This window comes from Saccostrea echinata, unplaced genomic scaffold (genome assembly GCF_033153115.1).
Source record: "Saccostrea echinata isolate AGI-Se365-2 ecotype Australia unplaced genomic scaffold, CSIRO_AGI_Sech_v1 ptg000010l, whole genome shotgun sequence".
NCBI lineage: Eukaryota > Metazoa > Mollusca > Bivalvia > Ostreida > Ostreidae > Saccostrea > Saccostrea echinata.
In genome coordinates, this window is record NW_026889759.1 from 102,286 (window position 1) to 123,474 (window position 21,189).

General features: G+C 34.8%; 1 protein-coding gene across 1 annotated transcript in view; it reads right to left on the reverse strand.

The window, feature by feature from the left end:
* The window catches only part of LOC133184095 (NADH dehydrogenase [ubiquinone] 1 alpha subcomplex subunit 6-like), a 97,641-nt gene that overhangs the window by 38,745 nt on the left and 37,707 nt on the right, over window positions 1-21,189 (reverse strand). Inside the window, exon 2 of the mRNA XM_061318925.1 lies at window positions 13,124-13,239. Coding sequence (XP_061174909.1) covers window positions 13,124-13,239 — 116 coding nt within the window. The remainder of the gene's footprint in view (window positions 1-13,123; window positions 13,240-21,189) is intronic.

The window sequence follows — 21,189 nt, forward strand, 5'->3', positions numbered from 1 at the left end:
TACATAATGCGGGTTTAAATATCAAAGTAAGCCGTCAACTGGAAAAGTCAGTGTTCTCGCAGAAGTCCAATAGAAGGGTCTTCCCTTGGAGACGGAAGACCCTAATAACTAGATGAGATTTCATTGCAAGCAACGAGTAGGTCTTCCGTCCCATATTTTGATAAGGTGAGATGTGATTTTGACTAATATATTCGTTAAAAGATAATGATATAAAGATTTTCATCTTTAGATTTCATTCTGTTGATTTATATATCATCTTAAACATCTTTTGTTCAATATTGCTTTTTTCAAAATATTTCCTCTTTTCGAGATATAAAGCGTCAAAGATTTAGCATTCTCACTCCTCATATCCCCTAATTACATAACAAAGGATGGCGCAGTGGTTAGAGCGTTCGCTCTAGAATTGCAGCAAAAGGAGTTGATCCTTACGTCGCGGGTTCGAATCCCACTGTGGGACATGGAGACTGGTCCTTCGGATGAGACAGTATAAACCAAGGTCCCGTGTCGCAGTAGGTGCTGGCATGAAAAAGATCCCTCACTGCTCAATGGCCCTGAGTGCCAAGTATAGGTCAAAATTTGTAGCTCTCCACCGGCAAGTGGTGGTGTCTCCATATGAGTGAAAATTTCTCGCCAGGGACGTTAAACAATAAACAAACAAACAAACAAACATAACAGAGGATCAAAATTTTACCATATACTGTTGCATATTATTATATTTTGTTTCAGTAATTTATAACAAAATAGTCATCGTTGAAAAGAAACAGATTAAGGACGTTTGGCCCCTCTGAACCCTTAACTCGAAGGGTCTGCCCCTTTTTCTTGAAATCAAATGAAAGGTCTTGTGATTTTGAAGACTTTTTGTTAAACAACCATTCAGAAGTTTCTTTTCGTTTTCAAGATATGCAGACTAGAAATATCTAGGGGCCAGTCCTTCACGTCCTTAATGGGGCCGTTTTGCAAAAATTAAAGGATGGTATATTATGTAGAACATTATTCTGAACATCTTTTGTTCAATATTGCTTACCAAAACATTTCCCCTTTTCGAGATAGAAAGAGTCAAAGAGTCAAAGATTTAGTATTCTGACCCTTTATTACTTAATATATAATCACGATTTTATAATATATCGTTGTAAATTGTCAAGATCAACATTTTGTTTCAATAATTCATAACAAAACATTGATCGTTAAAGAATTATAGATTAAAGACTTTTGGCCCCTCTGAGCCCCTAATTTGAGAAAGCAACCCCTTTTTCATGATTTCAAATGAAAGGTCTCGTGATTTTGAACACCTTTTGTTCAACATCTATTCAGAAATTTCTTTTCGTTTTTGAGATATGTCGAACAGAAATATTTAGGGGTCAGTCCTTTAAGTCCTAAATGGGGTTGTTTTGCATAGATTGAAAGGCTGCCTATTGTTAAGAACATTATTCTGAACATCTTTAGTTCAATATTGCTTATCAAAATATTTCCTCTTTTCGAGATACAAAGCGTGAAAGATTTAGCTTTCTGGCCCCTTATGGCCCCCTATTACGTAATATATGATCAAAATTTTATAATATATAGTTGCATATTGTTACGTTAAACATTTATGCTTCAGTAATTTATAACAAAATTTTGATCATTAATGAGTTATAGATGAAAGACTTTTGGTCCCTTTGAACCCTTAATTTGAGGGATCAGCCCCTTTTTCTTGATTTCAAATGAAAGCTCAGATCATTCTGCACAACTTTTTCTATACATGTTTTAACAAAATATTTAGAGGTATAAAGATATGAAAGAAAACGTATCAAAATTTGCACCATGCTTGTGAATCTATTTTTCAAGCCCTGGCGAGCTTCAACGCCTATTGCGCTGGAAACATATAGACGACAAAGAGCACATCTACAATCTCTCCTCTACCTTCACTTAAAATCTTAACATCTTTAGTCATTTAGGAGTAGACCCCAGGACAAGTTGACCCTCTGAAAATGAGAAAATCGTCAATATCTTACGACCGGAAGTGACATCATTAACGAAAAAATTTCCAATAAGGTTCAGATCAATATCTATCAGATCTGAAAGTTTGGTGAAAATCGACCAAGCCATTTCCAAGAACTTGTGTGCACAAGACGGAGACGGAAGACCTTAATAATAAAAACAATAAACAGAGTAAAAACAGTATGTTCCCAAACTTCGTTTGGGAAACATAATAATAATAAGAAACAGAGTAAAAACAATATGTTCCCCAACTTCGTTTGGGGAACATAATAAGAAACAGAGTAAAAACAATATGTTCCCCAACTTCGTTTGGGGAACATAATTAGTCTAGTATTCAATAACAACTCATAAATTAAGAAAGAATTGTTCTAGTATTCAGTAACAATTCATAAATTAAGTTCTAATCTCTCGCCCATTTATATTTTTTTCATGTAAGTTTTATTTTCTATTATGACCCCACTCTACCCTTGGGTGTCTTGATTTGAACAATCTTGAATCTACAGGGTTCTCCACATTTGAAAATTTAACCATGGAGGAAGCTGTGCAAAGGCAAAATGTGACCGAAAACACGAATACTTAGACTTTCTAACCTTCATTTATCAATGATTGGTTTCACAAAACTTAACCACTGCAAACCAAAAAGTTGAAATAACCAACATTTTTATGGAAAAAAAATAAACAAAAATGAACAAAAACTGAAAAAAATAATAAATAAATACATGTAAATTTAAAAAGTATTTTGTATATTACTTTACAAATGTTCCAAAATTGACCCAAAACTGTAGGAACATTTTGAAGGAATTCAAAAAAAAAAAAGTTAACAGGCACACAAACGAACAGATGGTCTATAAAAACTTACTGATGGCATACATGGTAAAAGTATCATAAGTTAATATAACCAGGAGCATAAAATTGACATACAGTCCCTGAAACGTTCTACTTTCCCATTTTTCCGTTCGTTCACCGTTCGTTCAGCGTGCGTTCACTGTTCATTCACCATGCGTTCACTGTTCGCTCTCCTTTCACAGTTTTGTGTTCACCATTCACCTTGCGCTCGCGTTCACCGTTTACAAAGCGTTCAGCGTTCGCTCTTCGTTCCATTCACTTTGCGTTCACCTTGCGTTCAGCGTTCACCTATCGTTCAGTTTTCATTGTCATTCGGAACTCCGAAGTGAAAGTACTTATCTTTTTGTATTGAAGTAGTTACAGGTTTTTTAATTTAATAACTAACATATCGTGATTGAAGAATCATTATTTCATGTTAAAAAATATATAGGATATATATTTTTATTATTCTAACTTAGCTGTTACGTTATTTATTAAATTACTCTGGAAAATAAATGTTGTTATAAGCACATTATGTACCTATGTAGAACCATGCTGAAATATTAAATTTATTTGAAATGTACTGCACTACAGAATTTTCTCCACTATAAAATGTAAAGTCTATAGTTATAGAGAAAAAAAATCTTTCTTCACCGTAACTTTATATGTTTGCAATTCGATATGATTAATACTCCCCTTTTTCCCCCTAGATTGGTTACTTAGTCAGTACTGTATTTCCAGAATTTTTTAATTAACATTTTTAAAAAAAAAGTTAAGGTCTTTTTTAGAACAAAAACTTCAGTCTCAAAACAAACATGCATCTAAAAAAAAGTCACAAAACAATAGTAGTTCAAAATGTACACATGTCGGCGGTGGTATTTGAAATTGGCAGAGAGTATGTTTCAAATTCAAGTGTTAATGCCCAGTGTATTTTATTCATTTATTCAAATGTTGGGATCAAATCTAAAACTGATAAAAAATAAATGTTATAACTTGTTGGAAATACTCGCAATTCGTCTTCGATGTGACGAAACTTTCACACCTGCACAGTGTCGAATGATTTTGATTGACAGGACAAGCACGTGGACTCCGTGTGAACTTGAAGCAGGAAAATAAAAACGAGTATGACTGTCAAATAAATGGATATGATTTGTTGATAAAAAAAGTTACTTTCACTGTCTGATATATTTAGAAAAAAATTTCAGAGTTTTTGTTTGATATAGGTACAAACATTTAATGAAGCCTGAAAAGGGGGGGGTTAAACGGAATCTCTCTCTCTCTCTCTCTCTCTCATTTGTCTGTTTAATAAAAACTATAACAACATATTACTTAAATATCAAGTTCTGAAAATTGAATTTATAACAAATAATATGAATATGTATCTTTGTATTATCTTGTCCAAGTATAACCACGGCCATCTACATATACATGTAGAAGTCTGCTCAATAAATCATCATGAAAAATAGAAATGACACATAATATATTACTGTATTAAAATTTTAAAATACAAGCGTATAAATGCAAAACGTCCACTGATCTTTGTTATTAATTTTTTTTCATTACTTTACACGAAATCGCCCTGACACGGAGATATATGAATGGATGTTACAACCGCTTTAATTCATTCTATAAGTCAGAAGTTTTCTCTCGATTTGTTTATACTTCAGCGTTCGGCAACAATTGCAATGTTTTAATGCGATAAAAATCGTGTGATTAAAAACTTTATGTGCATGCATTGTCTTTCTTAGGACAATTTTGGAGAATTTATTTTATTGACTTGTTTATTAATTCATTTATTGGTTTACTTATTTATTATTTATTTATTTTTTTGGCACCTGGCATTATAATACAATAAAATAGTTTCAATGCAAGGAATACATCAGAGGCATTCCGAATATATCGTTCATCTTGCGTTCACCGTTTGTTCATCGTTCACTTTGCATTCGCATTTGCGCTCCGTTCGCGTTCTGCGTTTGCTCACCGTTCACACATCGTTCACCAAGTTGCGTTCAGCGTTCACACATCGTTCACTCACCGTTCGCTCTGCGTTCGTTCAGCATTCGTTCACCGTTCGTTCAGCGTTCGCTCACCGTTCAAGTGGGAAAGTAGAACGTTTCAGGGACTGTAACTGTTATTTTGCTTTCTCTTTTCTGTTTTTTCTTAACATATTTGCATTTTTCGCCGAGTTTCCACCATTGTTTACTTCTCCACGTGCCCCAGTGCTTATAAAAACGCTACGCGACGTTTCATAAAAACGGGAGGTAACTCTAAAACTAAGACGGCGATTGGCACTTTACATTGCTTTTAAAGTATATTTTATCAGAAATATAATAAAGTTAATACTTAAAAACAGAGCATGGGAAATTGATTTAATACAAAGAAATAGGAAATTAGGGTTTTTTTTTCTGGGTACAGAAACTTGAATGGGATGCTTGTCAATTATAATGCTGTTACTGCTCGTTATGTCATCTTTTGTAAATCTGTATCTTATCGTGAACACTTTGGAATTCCCGAAATTACATGTGTGCAGGAAAACTTACTCTCAAGATATTGATCATCAGCTGATTGACTCTCCATTGTCATGCTTTACAGCATAGTTGCCGATCTTTCCGCTTTCTCTCGAAGTGCATGACAGTCGTAGTATAAACACAATTAACTACTCAAGTCATTCAAAAGTAGGTGTCAATACTGAAATTCAATAAAAATTTAATCATGGCGGCCGCCGATTTTGACATTTTAAATTTAACCATGGCAGGCCGCCATGGTAAAACCCCTTGTGGAGAACCCTGAATCTACACTACTGTATATCACTTTTTATTTACAAGAACTTTATTTTGGCGTAATTACGCAAGACAGTGTGCTCACAAAAATTCCATTTTCATGTACACTGTGTAGAAATGGACTAGGGTAAAGTGCGTTACCCTAGTCCAAGATGGTGACAGGCAAATACGCTTCGATTATTTTGCACTCAGTTTACACATTATACAGGCTTACATTATGTAATGGATGGTTTTAGTTTAATTATTTGAAATAGAAGTACATAGCTATTGCAAAAATTTTGCACGATCTGTGCTGGTTAAAGCCAAATTACGGGTAGAAAATTTGATCAAGATTAGGGTAACACAAATTTACGACTAGGGTAAAGATTTTGTGACCTATTTGAGTGATTAGGGTAAAGCATGTGTAAAATGTAATTTTGCCTGTTTCAGGGTTTAAAAAGTGCTGTTTCAGCAGAATCAGAACGCACTCTGCCAGTAAATTCATAATTCATTGCACCAAAAACTATGTAATTGAAAAATTCTCAGTGCGCAGACAATTTCTGGAAGAGCACAGTGGCCTAATTTTGTTCATATCAGTTTAGGTTTCTGTTTATAAAACAAATTGAGTCTTGAAAAACAGTGATCTGTTGATTTAGATAGTACAGCGAAAAACTTTTCAAGTATCTACAGATCAGTTAAAGGTGCATAGACACAGATTTGAAGTTTATATTCTCTCAAATTTTCTGTATAAGATAAGAACTTATATGTTGCTATTGCATTTCACATGAAAATAAAATTAAAAACATATTTAATCTGGAAATTATTGAAACTACAAATTTCGGGAGGCGTTTGATTAACACATCCTTGCACTTTCACAATTTTTATCTTTATCCTTGATACTTAAGAAAGATAGCAATTTTGTTGTGTATTAATGAATAATATTACATCTATGATCCAGAAAATTCAGAGTAAAAATGTGCGAAAGCAAAACCTACTCACTAAAGTATTGTCAGTCCGTGCTCAATGTTGTGTAAAGAGTTTAACAAATTGAATACACCCGTGAAATGTAAACTGTTTTTGTAAACAGGACCTGAGCTCTGTTTTTGTTAATGTTTACGTTTCACCGGGTGTGTTCAATTGTTAAACTCTGCACACACCACTGAGCACGGACTGACAATACTGGTGAGAGGATTTTGCTTTCTACATTTCTACTCTGAAATTTCTGCATTATAGTTTTAATATTTTCCAGAACAGAAATCATACCCAAAATCAAATTTAAATAATACAAATTATGAGCAGAGCAAACATGGGCCTCTGAATAGTGAAAACAGAGGTTGGATAAGGTGCAATGGAGGAATGAACATACTCTATCCACCGGTAAAACCTGCCGTGTACTCTTTGTCATGATCAGGTAACTGAAAAAATGGTCTAACAATTCATATGATCGATTGATTGTATGTCGTTTTACGTCTCGTTCGAGAATTTTTCACTCATATATAGATGTCACCATATACCGGTGAAGGGCTTCAAATTTAGGCCTTTACTCGGCACTCAGGGTCATTGAGCAGTGAGTGATCTTTATCGTTCCAACGCCTGCCGTGACACGGGGCCTCGGTTTTTAAGGTCTCATCCAAAGGACCCGCAACTTTCACTTCAAAGTGAGGTGACCAATCGAAAGATGATGCCTACTCGCCATGACACCTGATCCCACCTCTGATGTTTTCCGAGGTCCTTGTTTGCTCAGTTCACAATTTGTATTGTTCAATTGGACTTTGAGCATGAATACTGTTTGTTATTTTCGCATTTCAGTTGATAAAAGTTTATTTCAATTACCCGTATTGTGGATTTACCCGGTCAACATTCCGTCACTGTCGAGTACCAACAAATACAAATTAGACATATGTTTTTGAGTCATTTTCGATGATTTCGCTCAAAATGGGGATTAAAAGATGCAACATAGATTTAGATTCATACAGGAAACAATACTTAAAGTTAAATCAAATAAATTAATTGCATCATTTACACATGTTTACTTATTTAACAATTAAATAATATATGTACATGAAACGGAAAATATATTGTTCATAATAAGAGTAATATTTTGTATGAAAATTGTGGTTATTAAAAAAAATAGCAACCGGTATAATTTCTTTGTGGAAGCAACAGTTCTTGAACACATTCGAGAAAGCCTTTTTCCAACTATATTAATTGTATAAAGCAGTTTAAAAATCAAAATCGTGCACTGTCAGTTGTAGAATAAAAACTTTACCCTAGTCTCGAAAAAACTTTACCCTAATCGTAAATAAATAGTTCAGAAACTTTACCCTAATCTGCAGCAAAACTTTGACGCGCAATTTCTTTTTAATTACGCTTAAGTTGAATACAATCTCCATGCAAGCATGTAAAACTGAAGCTGCCCGACAAATTGATGCAAAATAAATTAAAACTTTAAGCTAGAAATCACCAATATTTGTAAGAGAAAATTTGAAGCGTTTTTGTATATCGCCATCTTGGACTAGGGTAACGCACTTTACCCTAGTCCGTTTCTACACAGTGATGTATATCAGTACTCCTAAAGATTAATTAGAGCAATAACTACAATTCGTGAATATTCTCTCTCGCTAATACAGAGTCAAAGAATACCTTGCGAAAATAAGGTGTCGCAAAAATTTAGTGATCTACAGTACCTGAAGATATTTCTGTAATAAAATGACTTATCATGCTTTTTTAATTGATCTTTCCTATATATTCCTAACTAAAACTTTGTTAACCTTTTGTCCCCTCCCTACCCCAATGGGTCATGATTTGAACAATTTGAATTAACGTTACCCAAGGATGCTTCCATATAAATAAGACAAAACATGGCTTTTCTACTCTTGAGAAGACTGTTAAAGATTTTTCCTATGTATAATACTATTCATATGTAAATCTTTGATCGTCCATTGTGGCCCCACCCTATCTCTAGAGTCATGATTTAACGACGTTGGATCCTGATATTTAAAGTCTTAAAACTTTTTTTGTCAAGTATATTTTTAGCTTGTACACACATAGCTTAATTAAAAATCAAAACAAAAAATGGGGGTCAATATGCTTCTTTTGGCGCTACAGTACATTTAAAATGACCTTTTTGCACTGAATTTGTGTCTTAATAAAAAATAACATCTTCGACGTTTTCCCTCCAATATTTTTTATCCAAATAAATCATGGGACAAAGTATGCTATTATTCTCTCTTAAAAAAGACACATTAAAATTGTGACAAAGAAAAATTTTCAAATTGCTTCGCATAATCAAAATTATTTGACCTTTCTGCACTCACAAAATGTCATTTTTCGAGCATTAAAAATTTAACAAGCAAGAAAAATATTTTAAAGTCTTAAACTTTTGCTGAATTTAAGTAGATTGATCAGAGTTATCTTATATATTCAGAAAAGAAAATCAAAAGTGGAGGTCTATGATGTTATTTTTTAGATATTACTAAAAACTGTTAATTTTGTGATAAAATTAGCTCAATTTTTTCCTGGAGTTTCAGAGTATATTTCCTATATTTGTCACAATATGATGATAGAATTCACAAAAACTGATTTAATATTTTAGAACCACCATTAAACATTTCAATGCACAAAATAGCTCTGTGTGCAACCAGCATGGAAAATAGGAATCTAAACTTAACAGTACTGTATATATTTCAAAAGGGAAAAAATGATCATTTTCTTCTAAAAAATCTTCCGCCACAAAATATAGTTCCTGGCTTAATCCTATTTGAATGGAATTTAATCGCGTTTTTTTCATTGGATATAGTATAATTTGCATTGTAGAATCCAGATTTAAAGTTAGAACTTAAAAATTTTAGAAATAAAGCTCCAGACCAAAATCTGCTCAAAAGCTCAGGATCGAACGTCCTTAAACAAAATTGAGTCTGTACTACCTGAGGATGGTTCCATGTAAATATAACCAATCATGGCTTTGCTGTTCTTGAGAAAAGAATTTTTTCAAGATTTTTTCTATGTATTCCAATGTAAAATATTCACTGTCCATTGTGGCAGCACCCTACCCCTGGGGATCATGAGTTTAACAAACTTGAATCTACACTACCTGAGGATGTTTCCACATAAGTTTCGTCTTTCTTGGCCTAGTGGTTCTGGGGAATTAGATTTTTCAAGATTTTTCGAATGTATTCCTATGTAAAACTTTGATCGCCCATTGTTGCCCCACCCTACCCCTGGGGCTTATGATTTTAACAAACTTGAGTCTACATTACCTAAAGCTGATTCCATGTAAGTTTCAGCTTTCTTGGTCCAATGGTTCTGGAGAAGAAGATTTTTAAAGATTTTTGCTATGTATTCCTATGCAAAACTTTGATTGCCCATTGTGGCCCCACCCTACCCCTGGGGGTTATGATTTTAACAAATTTGAGTCTACACTACCTGAGGATGTTTCCATATAAGTTTCATCTTTCCTGGTCCAGTGGTTCTTGAGAAGAAGATTTTTAAAAGATGCCATTAATTTTTCACCAATTCTTAATTATCTCCCCTTGGAAAAAGGTATGGCCCTTCATTTGAACAAACCTGAATCATCTTTACCCAAGGATACTTTGTGGCAAGTTTGGTTGAAATTGGCCAAGTGGTTCTTGAGAAGAAGTCAAAAATGTGAAAAGTTTATGCATGACGCACACCCGCACGGTGACGGACGAAAACAGATAGCAATAGGACACCTGAGTGACTCAGGTGTCCTAACAAGAGGCCCAAGGGCCTTGAATCACTCTTCCGATGATTTATACAACCTATCACTTCTATATGAATCCTCTAAGTATCCTGTATATTTAGATAAAAACATGAAATTCCAAAACTAGGTCATCATGACTCACATTTCGGTTAAAAGACTCTGAGAACCAAAGAACCATCAACTGACAAAGTTTGATGATCTTCGGTCTTAAAATGTCCAAAATATGCCTCTAACACAATTTCAAAAAGAATGCCTGCAAAATTCAGAAAGTAGGTCACTATGACCTACTTTTTAATAAATATATTTTAGGGCCCCAAGATGCATCAACTTACAAGGGTTGATGATTCTAAACTCTCAGTTTCTGAAATAATGACCTTAAACGTTTTGAAAAAGATTAGCCATAAAATTCAAGAAGAGGCCTCACTCTTCTGGAAATTGTACAACCTATAATCTCATCTGTTTTAAGCCTCTTGGTAACCTATATATAAGGATAAAGCCTTGAAATTCCAAAAGTAGGTCAGCATGGCAACAACTGACAAAGTTTGATAATTCTAAGCCAATTAGTATCTGAAATATTTAAATTTAGCCATAAAGTTGCAAAAGTAGGTCACAGTGACTTACTGTTTGGTTGATACACTCCAAGGACTCAAGATGCATCAACTGACAAAATTTGATGATTCTAAGCTAATTAGTATCTGAAATAGCAATCAAATTTAGTAAGTCACTGTGACCTACTTTTTGGTTGATACACTCTGAGGACTCAAGATGCATCAACTGACATAATTTGATGATTCTAAGCCAAGTACTGAAAAGGCCATCAAAATTCCTAAAGTAGGTCACAATGACCTACGTACCTTTTGGTTGACATACTCCAGGTATCCAAGATGCATCCACTGACAAAGTTTGATAATTCCAAGCCAATAAGTATCTGAAATATTTCAACTAAACCAAGAAATTGCAAAAATAGGTCACAGTGACCTACTTTTTGGTTGACACACTTTGAAGGCTTATCTGGCCCAGTGGATCTTGAGAAGATGATTTTTAAAGATTTTTTTCTACGTATTTCAATGTAAAACTTGGATTCCCTATTGTGGCCCCGCCCTAACCCCGGGGGTCATGACTTGAATAATTTAGAAAGTAGACCTTCCCAGGAGGCTTCCACATAAGTTTCAGCTTTTCTGGCCCAGTGGTCCTTGAGAAGAAGATTTCTAAAGATTTTTTCTACATATTTCAAAGTAAAACTTGGATTCCCTATTGTGGCCCTGCCCTACTCCCGGGGTCATGATTTGAACAATTTAGAATCTACAATTCCCAAGAATGCTTCCACATAAGTTTCAGCTTCTCTGGCCCAGTGGTTCTTGAGAAGAAGATTTCTAAAGATTTTTTCAACATATTTCAATGTAAAACTTGGATTCCCTATTCTTGAGAAGATTTTTTAATGACCCCACCATATTTTTGTCTTTTTTTTGATTATCTCCCCTTGGAAGGGGGCTTGGCCCATCATTTTAATAATTTAAACTCCCCTTCACCCAAGGATGCTTTGTACCAAGTTTGGTTAAAATTGGCCCAGTGGTTCTTGAGAAGATTTTTTAATGACCCCACCCTATTTTTGTCTTTTCTTGATTATCTCCCCTTAGAAGGGGGCTTAGCCCGTCATTTTAACAATTTAAACTCTCCTTCACCTAAGGATGCTTTGTATCAAGTTTGGTTAAAATTGGCCCAGTGGTTCTTGAGAAGAGCTTGAAAATGTGAAAAGTTTACAGACGGACGGACGACGGACAATGGGTGATCAGAAAAGCTCACTTGAGCTTTCAGCTCAGGTGAGCTGAAAAGTAAAAGGCTCTACAAAGGGAAATAAATTTAAAATTTGTTTTTTTTTGTTAGCATATATTCAGTTGTTTTTTTTAAAACTCTATGAAGTGCATAAATTTGATGATGTCTAAGACATACGCAACATAGTTTGAACTTTATTGTCTTTTTCCCAGGAGTTGAAGAGTTCCAATACTTAAAGGAACTGTGTGCTACATTTTAATGTCTATATACGCTGTTGTACACTTCTTCTAAAACAAGTTTGGATAAACAAAACATCTAGAATATATGTTTAGTAATTTTTGTATATTTTTCTTTGAATAATACAAGAATTTTCATCAATTGATATCTTTTCAAAACCCCTGGTAATGCATTCTGATTTTTTGTATACGAACATCTGATGACACTATAATCTTAAATTAAGAATATCTTGAAAAATTATCAGTAGGTAAGGTACGTTGCGTATGTCCTTAAGTGAAAACCAATATGTATAAAAAATAACGGGAATTCCTTTTTATCTTTATTTGTTTCTTTCTCATTATGACATTGCAAACAATAAAGTCAATTTCTATCCCACGAGGCTCATATCGCAATATTTATTGAATATGCCCCGAATATTGCAATACCCTATTCCCTGGGGTCATGATTTGAACAAACTTGAATCTACACTATGTAAAGAAGGTTTAATATAAGTTTCAACTTGTTTGGTCCAGTAGTTCTTGAGAAGGAGATTTTTAAAAGATACCACCAAATTTTCTCTAATTCTTAATTACCTCCCCTTGAAAAGTGTGTGGCCCTTCATTTGAACAAACTTGAATTCCCTTCATCCAAGGATGGTTTGAGGCAAGTTTGATTGAAATTTGCCCAGTGGTTTTGGAGAAGTCGAATAGTGAAGTGTTTACAAATGGTTGCACAGATGGATGACGGACAAAATGTGACCAGAAAAGCATACTTGTGCTTTCTGCTTAGGTGAGCTAAATACTTTGTGAGTTTGAGTTCGAGACAAAAAATACAAAATAATTTATCTTACCTTTACAACCAGTAAATCAACAACTCTTAAATCTGTGACATGCTTGTTTTTAATGAACTCCTCCCTGAGCTTTGCATAGGCTTCTTGTTCTGTGACATCTAGTTTGAACTTAGCAACTGCAAGAAGGGAAGAATAACCATGCAGTTAAAAAAAACAGGTATATAGTTCTCATTTGCTGAAAATGACACTTGAGTACATTCTATCGATGTACAGGAAAATGTTAACAGTGAACATGCTTACACCAAATTCCTGTTTTTAAAATGTTCAATTTTCTGCCCCTAAGAAGTTCAGTCTTAAGTATCAATTAGAACAAGAGACCTATGAGCCTTAACACTCACCTGAGTCACCATGGTCTTGTTTGGGATGAAGAATTTTAACAAATTCTCCATTTTATCCCAACATCAAACTTTGATTCCCTATTACAGGCCTCTAAAGTAATCTCTAAATTTTAGGCACCAACTGGCTCCTAATTCAAAACAATTTATTCATGAATGCCAATTTTAAGTCGCCAGGCAAATTTGATGATTGTCACGTCAATTTGAAATGGTTGCCAAGTTTTGAAGTAGTTATCCAGAAATTGGACTTGTAATCCTCATTATAATTACGTTTACAGATTGTCTGTACTAAAGGGTTTTCCTGTGTATAGTAAAACCTCATTATATTGTCCGTTTTCTGTTATTAGTCTGACCCTGTATTCAATCATGGCGGTAAAAACATCAACATGGCATGGATACCTTTGATATTTTAAACATTATCACTACTTTAAAACTCTTTGCACTTGGATTTGGTAATAAAATTAAAAGTATTATGATATTAATTTTTGTCAGCAATGTCCGCAACATTTATTTTGTAATTGATTAGTAGTATCGAAGAGCTCATAACAACTGACATTCGATTGTCGGCGACAATTGGCCCGTCACTACTGGGTGTTGCTTAAACGCAGAAAAGAAAACGGAACAGAACGCGGAACGGAAAACGTTATTTTTTATTATCTTTATTATTATTTATTATTATAAAAAATCTTAATGTATCAAATCATTTACTTCACACATATATAAATCAGACAGGAATCAGTATTCTTTATCACACAGTTTATAACTCATTAAAAAAATACATAACAATGTAATTTATTCATTACCCCCCTCCCCTCTAAGAACTACATATGGTGGTCAATGGAGACACAGCCCAAGTATATCTGAATGCCTCATTAATCGTTCAAATCTAATTTTTAAAGCTTATTCACCAAAGACAAAACTCTCTTTTTTATCATTTATGATGAAACAGACAATGGTGTTTTAAAACAGGTGGAGGGGGGGGGGGGGGGGCAGAAAGAGAATAATTATGTACACATCTGTGTTCTAGACAACTATCACTGGCATAAAGGAAATAATAGAGGACACGCTTCTTACAACTACAGGCATATGTGGATCTAGAGGGGGTTCCGGATGGGGTTCGGACCCCTGAAATTTGCGGAGTTATTACATGTACGTGTACATAGTAAAGTAAATAAAAGAAAAAATGACCTTGGACCTCCCTCCCAAAAAAAACACGATGGACCCCTGTGAAGTTGATGGGAAAAGTACACATTAATTAAACGCTTATTTTTGGACTGGGGTGTAACCCCCCTTCCCCGGAAAAAATATCCTGGATCCGCACTATCCACCGTGTTGCAGTAGGTGCTGGCACGAAAAAGATCCCTCACTGGTCAATGGCCCTAAGTGCCAAGTATAGGTCAAAATTTGTAGCCCTCCACCGGCAAGTGGTGGCGTCTCCATATGAATGAAAAATTCTCGAGAGGGACATTAAACAACAAACAATCAATCATGTATGGCTTTCTATTTTATATATCCCTATGCTTTTCTTTTGTACAATAATCTTCATATGAGAATAAACAAGAATAAATCAACTCTTTCTTGATAATCAAGGTTAAATATGAACAGCATATATTATGTGACCAGACATGAGATTTTGGGTCCAAATGAGGAATTTTTCAAAAATGACATTTTTACTTAATATTGTACCTTAAATGTCCAAAATTAGTAAGACAAAGTTTAACCCTCATATGCATACTATTTTTAGAGATATGACATCACAATTGGATTATTCGGATAATCGACATTCGGATTAATAAAGGCCATTTGTTGTTTTCATGCAATGCAATACATCACTTTTTTGTGATACAGCTTCTTCAGAAGTTATGATTTGGGTTATTTCATAATTAAGTATACACTAAACTGATTGCTTTTTGTTAAACATACATAGCATAGATCTAGAGAGGGTGGGTGGTAAAGAGGGTGCCTTCCACCCCCCTTCACCCCAACAACACAGAGAAACAATTTGTCCTAAATATTTGTACAAATTTTCTTCCCTTTTACTTTATTGACTCATCGGATAAATTTACTCCTTACACTCGTCGTTGTTAACAGGGAATTGTACTGGCACTACACAATAATGTTTTTATTTATTCTGTCAATTTACGGAAGAAATCAAACAGAAGCTTGTTAACTTTGACAATGAAGTAGCTTTTTAATAAGGGAGATAACATCGTAGTGGGGTGTTGCTAAAACACGGATTGGAAAACGGAAAGAAAATATGAAAATGAATTTTTAATATATTTAAATGAAAATCCAACAAGTTTATTCTTTTGTAGCAGCATAACCTACATAGTTCAATAAGAATGTGGTTTTGGTATGCCTCTCTAGACATGCTAGAGATAAAAAACTCAAAGCAAAGTAACGAAAAATGACTTTAGAATCCCTGCATGGTTCAACCTCCTCCCCCTCCCTCCAAAAACAACGGACCCCTCTTAAATTTGGTAAGAAGAGATTTTTTTTAAATGACCTAGGAAAGTACAACGGTTGTCCCAGAAAAACGCGAACTTTTTAAATATTTTTCGTTTCACTAATACTATAAAGTTAAAAATTGGCACAGATCATAATCAACATTTATTGAAAATAACATAAAAGTTTTAATGAAATATCTCCATAAATATTTTTTTCTGCCATTAAAATGAATCTAACATAAGTGCTGTCGGCGCAACGGCGACAACGTCATGACGGCGTTCGTAGTCTTTATACATGAAATGAACGTCACATTTATTCCTTTTCAAAATAGCGCCCACAATGTGATAGACATTTCTCGTGCCGTTTTACCCATGCATTAAACACATTTCTGAACCACTCTTGTCCAAGTGCTCTATTGAATTTGGACACTTCACGACGAATTTCGGTCACATTTTGAAATCTCTGTCCTCGCAAATGTCCTTTCAAGGCAGGAAAGTACGCAAAATCCAGGGGAGCGAGGTCTGGCGAGTAGGGCGGATGTTTGAGTCTCCGAAATCCCAAGAGGTCTAATTCCAGTTCTGTTTCCTCTGCCTTGTGACTTGGAGCATTGTCTTGATGATAAATCAACTCTTCCGTGTTGTTTGCCAATACCGGTCTTTTTTCCGCAAAGCTTGGAGAAAATCACGGCGGACAACCTTAATAAATAATATTTATGATTAAGATTTTTGCTTACTGATTTCCAGTGACCTTTAAAAAGAAAGATATAATTTTCTTTCATAAAACACTTCATCATTTAATTTTTATTTTAAACAATCTTAAACTCTTTTAAAACTACTGCCCCCCCCCCCCCCTCCCCATTCTTGAAAATCTCTTTTAATATATTGTTTTCATGAAATAGTATTTTATATAATAAGCTTAGAGTAATATCCAGCATTTACTGTTGTTCCATTTGGGACGGCATGGGATAAAATGATGCCTTGGCTGTCCATAAAGAACATGAACATGACTTTATCCATGGATTTAACAGCTTTAGCTTTTTTGGGAGGTGGCGTGCTGGGAGTTTTCCAAACACTTGACTGACGCTTCCCTTCAGGCTCGAAATAATGCAGCCAGGTTTCGTCCATGGTAATGATTTTGTTTAGAAATTGGTCATCTTTTTTTAAAAATTCGTTTGACGAAGAAAGTCTGCACTGCATTTGATCTTCAGTTAGTAGCTGAGGTACCCATCTCGCACATACTCTTGTCATCGATAGATCAGAGAGAATTCTCTGAACAGATGATTTCCCTACTCCGATCATGTCACCGACTTCACGAACAGTTAAACGTCGGTGTTCCCGGATAACGTCCAAAACCCGACTCTTCAATTTGTCATCACTTTTTGATGGTCTTCCCCGCGCCTCTTTCATTGAATCACCAGTCCAACCTTTCTTGAATCTTTTGTGCCATGTGTACACCAAAGTCCTAAACACGTGTTTGTGTCTTTCTATAGTTTCCATCTCCTTTTTAGTCTGTATAGGGGTCATACCTCACTCAACGCAGTATTGAATAATAATTCGGTGCACTGCATTATCCGCAGAAGTCGCCATTTTTGATAATATTTAACGGTGAGTTTTTTGATAATTAACGTCATATAATTGCCATTTATGATGTCATTTTGATGAATTTTCACTGGTAAGTGCGCGAGATTGCGTAGTCTTTATTGGTATATAAATTTTTTATGTAGAGTATCATTATAAACCCAAAATAAACAAAACGCTGTTAACAATATTTTTGTTTTTAGTGAAATAATTGCCTTGTGCGACCACCAATATCTAACACCCTTTAAATGCCCTTTTCATAGGTGATTGACAATATAAAATTAATTTTTTTTGTTTTAATTCAAAAAAATATTATTTTCCATTATCATACGAAAATTGAAACAAGAGGCCCATGGGCCACATCGCTCACCTGAGCACATTGGCAAGGCAAAAGCACAAATCAGTTCAGTATGGTGCGTCCATGTCAATATATAATTTGTTTTAACAAATGGCTTAGTTGTACTTGTGTAGATTTTAAAAAAAAATTCCCATATATTCCTCTGTAAAAATTTGATACCCCATTGTGGCTCCTCCCTATCCCACGGGTCATCATTTGAACAAACTTGAATCTACACTACCTGAGGATGCTTCCATATCAATATGACTAAACATAGCTTCTCTGTTCTTGAGAAGAAATTTTTTTCTATATGTTCCTATGTAAAACTTTCGATCCCCTTATTGGGCCCCATCCTACCCTCGGGGGTCATCATTTGAACAAAATTGAATTTACACTACCTGAGGATGCTTCCATATCAAAATGACTAAACATGATTTTCAGTTCTTGAGAAGAAGATATTTTCCTATATGTTCCTATGTAAAATTTTCGATCCCCCATTATGGCCCATCCCTATCCCCTGGGGTCATCATTTTAACAAACTTGAATCTACACTACCTGAGGATGCTTCCATATCAAAATGACTAATCATGGCTTTGCAGTTCTTCATCAGAACATATCTTCCTATATATTTCTATTTCAGACTTTTATCCTCCATTGTGGCCCCATCCTACCCCCTCGGGGTCATGATTTGAACAAACTTGAATCTACACTACCTGTGGGTACTTCCACATAAATATGATCAATCAGGGCTTTGCTGTTCCTGAGAAGAAGATATTTAATGATTTTTCCTATATATTTCTATGTAAAACTTTGATCCTCCATTGTGGCCCCACCCTACCCCCAGGGGGTCATGATTTGAACAAACTTGAATCTACACTACCTGAGGATGCTTTCATATAAATATGACCAATTAGGGCTTTGCTGTTATTGAGAAGAAAATTTTTAAAGATTTTTCCTATATATTTCTATGTAAAACTTTGATCCTCAATTGTGGCCCCGCCCTACCCCCAGGGGTCATGATTTGGACAAATTTAAATCTACACTACCTGAGGATGCTGCAATATAAATATGACCAATTAGGGCTTTGCTGTTATTGAGAAGAAGATTTTTAAAGGTTTTTCCTATATATTTCTATGTAAAACTTTGATCCTCCATTGTGGCCTCGCCCTACCCCCGGGGGGTCATGATTTGAACAAACTTGAATCTACACTACCTGAGGATGCTGCAATATAAATATGAAAATTAGGGCTTTGCTGTTATTGAGAAGATTTTTAAAGGTTTTTCCTATATATTTCTATGTAAAAATTTGATCCTCCACTGTGGCCCCGCCCTACCCCCGGGGGTCATGATTTGAACAAACTTGAATCTACACTACCTGAGGATGCTTCCACATGAGTTTCATCTTCCCTGGCTTTGTGGTTCTTGAGAAGAAGATTTTTAAATGATGCTACTAATTTTTCACTAATTCTTCATTATCTCCCCTTGAAAGAGGGCGTGGCCCTTCGTTTGAACAAACTTGAACCCCCTTCACCCAAGGATACTTTGAGGTAAGTTTGGTTGAAATTGGCCCAGTGGTTCTTGAGAAGAAGTCGAAAATGTGAAAAGTTTACAGACGGACGGACGGACAGACAGACAGACAGACAGACGGACAGACGGACTACAGACAAAATGTGATCAGAAAAGCTCACTTGAGCCTTCGGCTCAGGTGAGCTAAAAACTTGCTCTGGTAGTTTTTTAAATATTCAAAAAGTTCGCGTTTTTCTGGGACTAACCTCGTATATTTTGAACAGGAAATTATTTTTTTTACTCTAAATGATTGAAATTACAATGTGGTTTGCACGAGATATCTCATTTGCACGACATTTTTTTCCCTTTTTTAACTTCAATCTGTGCAGCGAATTTTATTACTAAAATAAAGAGCACTGTACAATTCTTAAATATGAAATTTAATGGCGGAAATGATTGGTAAATTATGATCAATTAAACTTTAGTAAATAATACCATTAGTTTTAGTCTTCAGTGAAAGCCCTAGCTTAGGAGAATATACACATGGGAAGGGGGTTGTAGAAATCAAACAACGTTAAGTTTGATTAACAGTGAGAAATCCAACTACTGGAGTATAGTTTGAGGCTATCGTTGTTAAACATGACATTTGCTTTCCACTCCTTGTTTGCCATATGATATGAAACGGGAGAGGAGAAAAATGCGATGAATCAGTCCGAATTCAAATCCAGGCCCTCTAAATCTCAAGGCAGGTCCTCTACCAACTGAGCTATCTGGCTACCGGCGATCGAACACATCTGATCGCCACATTTACTTTCAGACATTACAGACGCAGATCAATCAAATTTTAAAAAGTGTGTCCAGACAGATGATCTAAGATCCATGGTAGATTGTATCTTATCAAACATTGGGATTTCTGTTAAATATAATACTTGTATTTCTAAACAATAAGTATAAATAGAAATTGTAATTTTCGAAAAAGTAAAAAAATGTCCTAGAAAAAAAAAAAAGCATGGGAAGTAAACCCAAGACTAATCTCCATTCTTTTCAGAAAAATAGAATGTTATATTTTTCATTCTCATTTCCCCACATGATTTTGCCATACATTGATCCAGAATTTTTCCCCCAGAAAGGTGGGGGGTGGGGGGAAGGGGCTTCCACATCAGTCTGGACCCCCCCCCCCTCTAGATCTGTGCGTGCACATCAACTCAAATAAATGTCGGAATCTTTTGACATTTAAAAATATAAAACGCAAAAACCAAACAAAAAATTCTCAAACCATAAAGTTCAAATCTGGGAAACCTATGTCGTAAAAAAGGGGATGCAAATGATTTTCCTTCAGTTTTCTTCAGATAAATGACTCTTCTTGTCATATGTAAGAGGGGCCCATTGTATAACCTGCAGGGAGTGTTTCTTAGGTCATTTTTCCGTTACTCTGCATCAAAATTTATTAACTCCAAAAAACCAAGACCACTATTTTGCTTGCGTGTCATTTATTTTCCACATTTTTTTTATTTTGTATATCTCTTTTTAAAAAAATATTTCAAACATTCCTGGTGTGTTTACTCTTGTAAAAACAATGCACTTATTTAATAGAATCGTTTTGATTGATATAGAAACAGGTGTTTTCCAATTAAATTGTTGACGTAAGCGTGTTCTTGGCAAGGAAGATATAGCTCTTTTATTAGGATTGATTGATATTAGGATTGATTGATTGATTGATTATTATTTAACTACGAGTCAGATATATTTCAGGAAAAAGTACATGTATTTAAATTTTCACGTTTACGTACAAAATGCACTTTTTTTGGACAAAAACTGCACATCTTCAAAAATATTAAAAAGATCGGAGAGCTTTGACAGTCA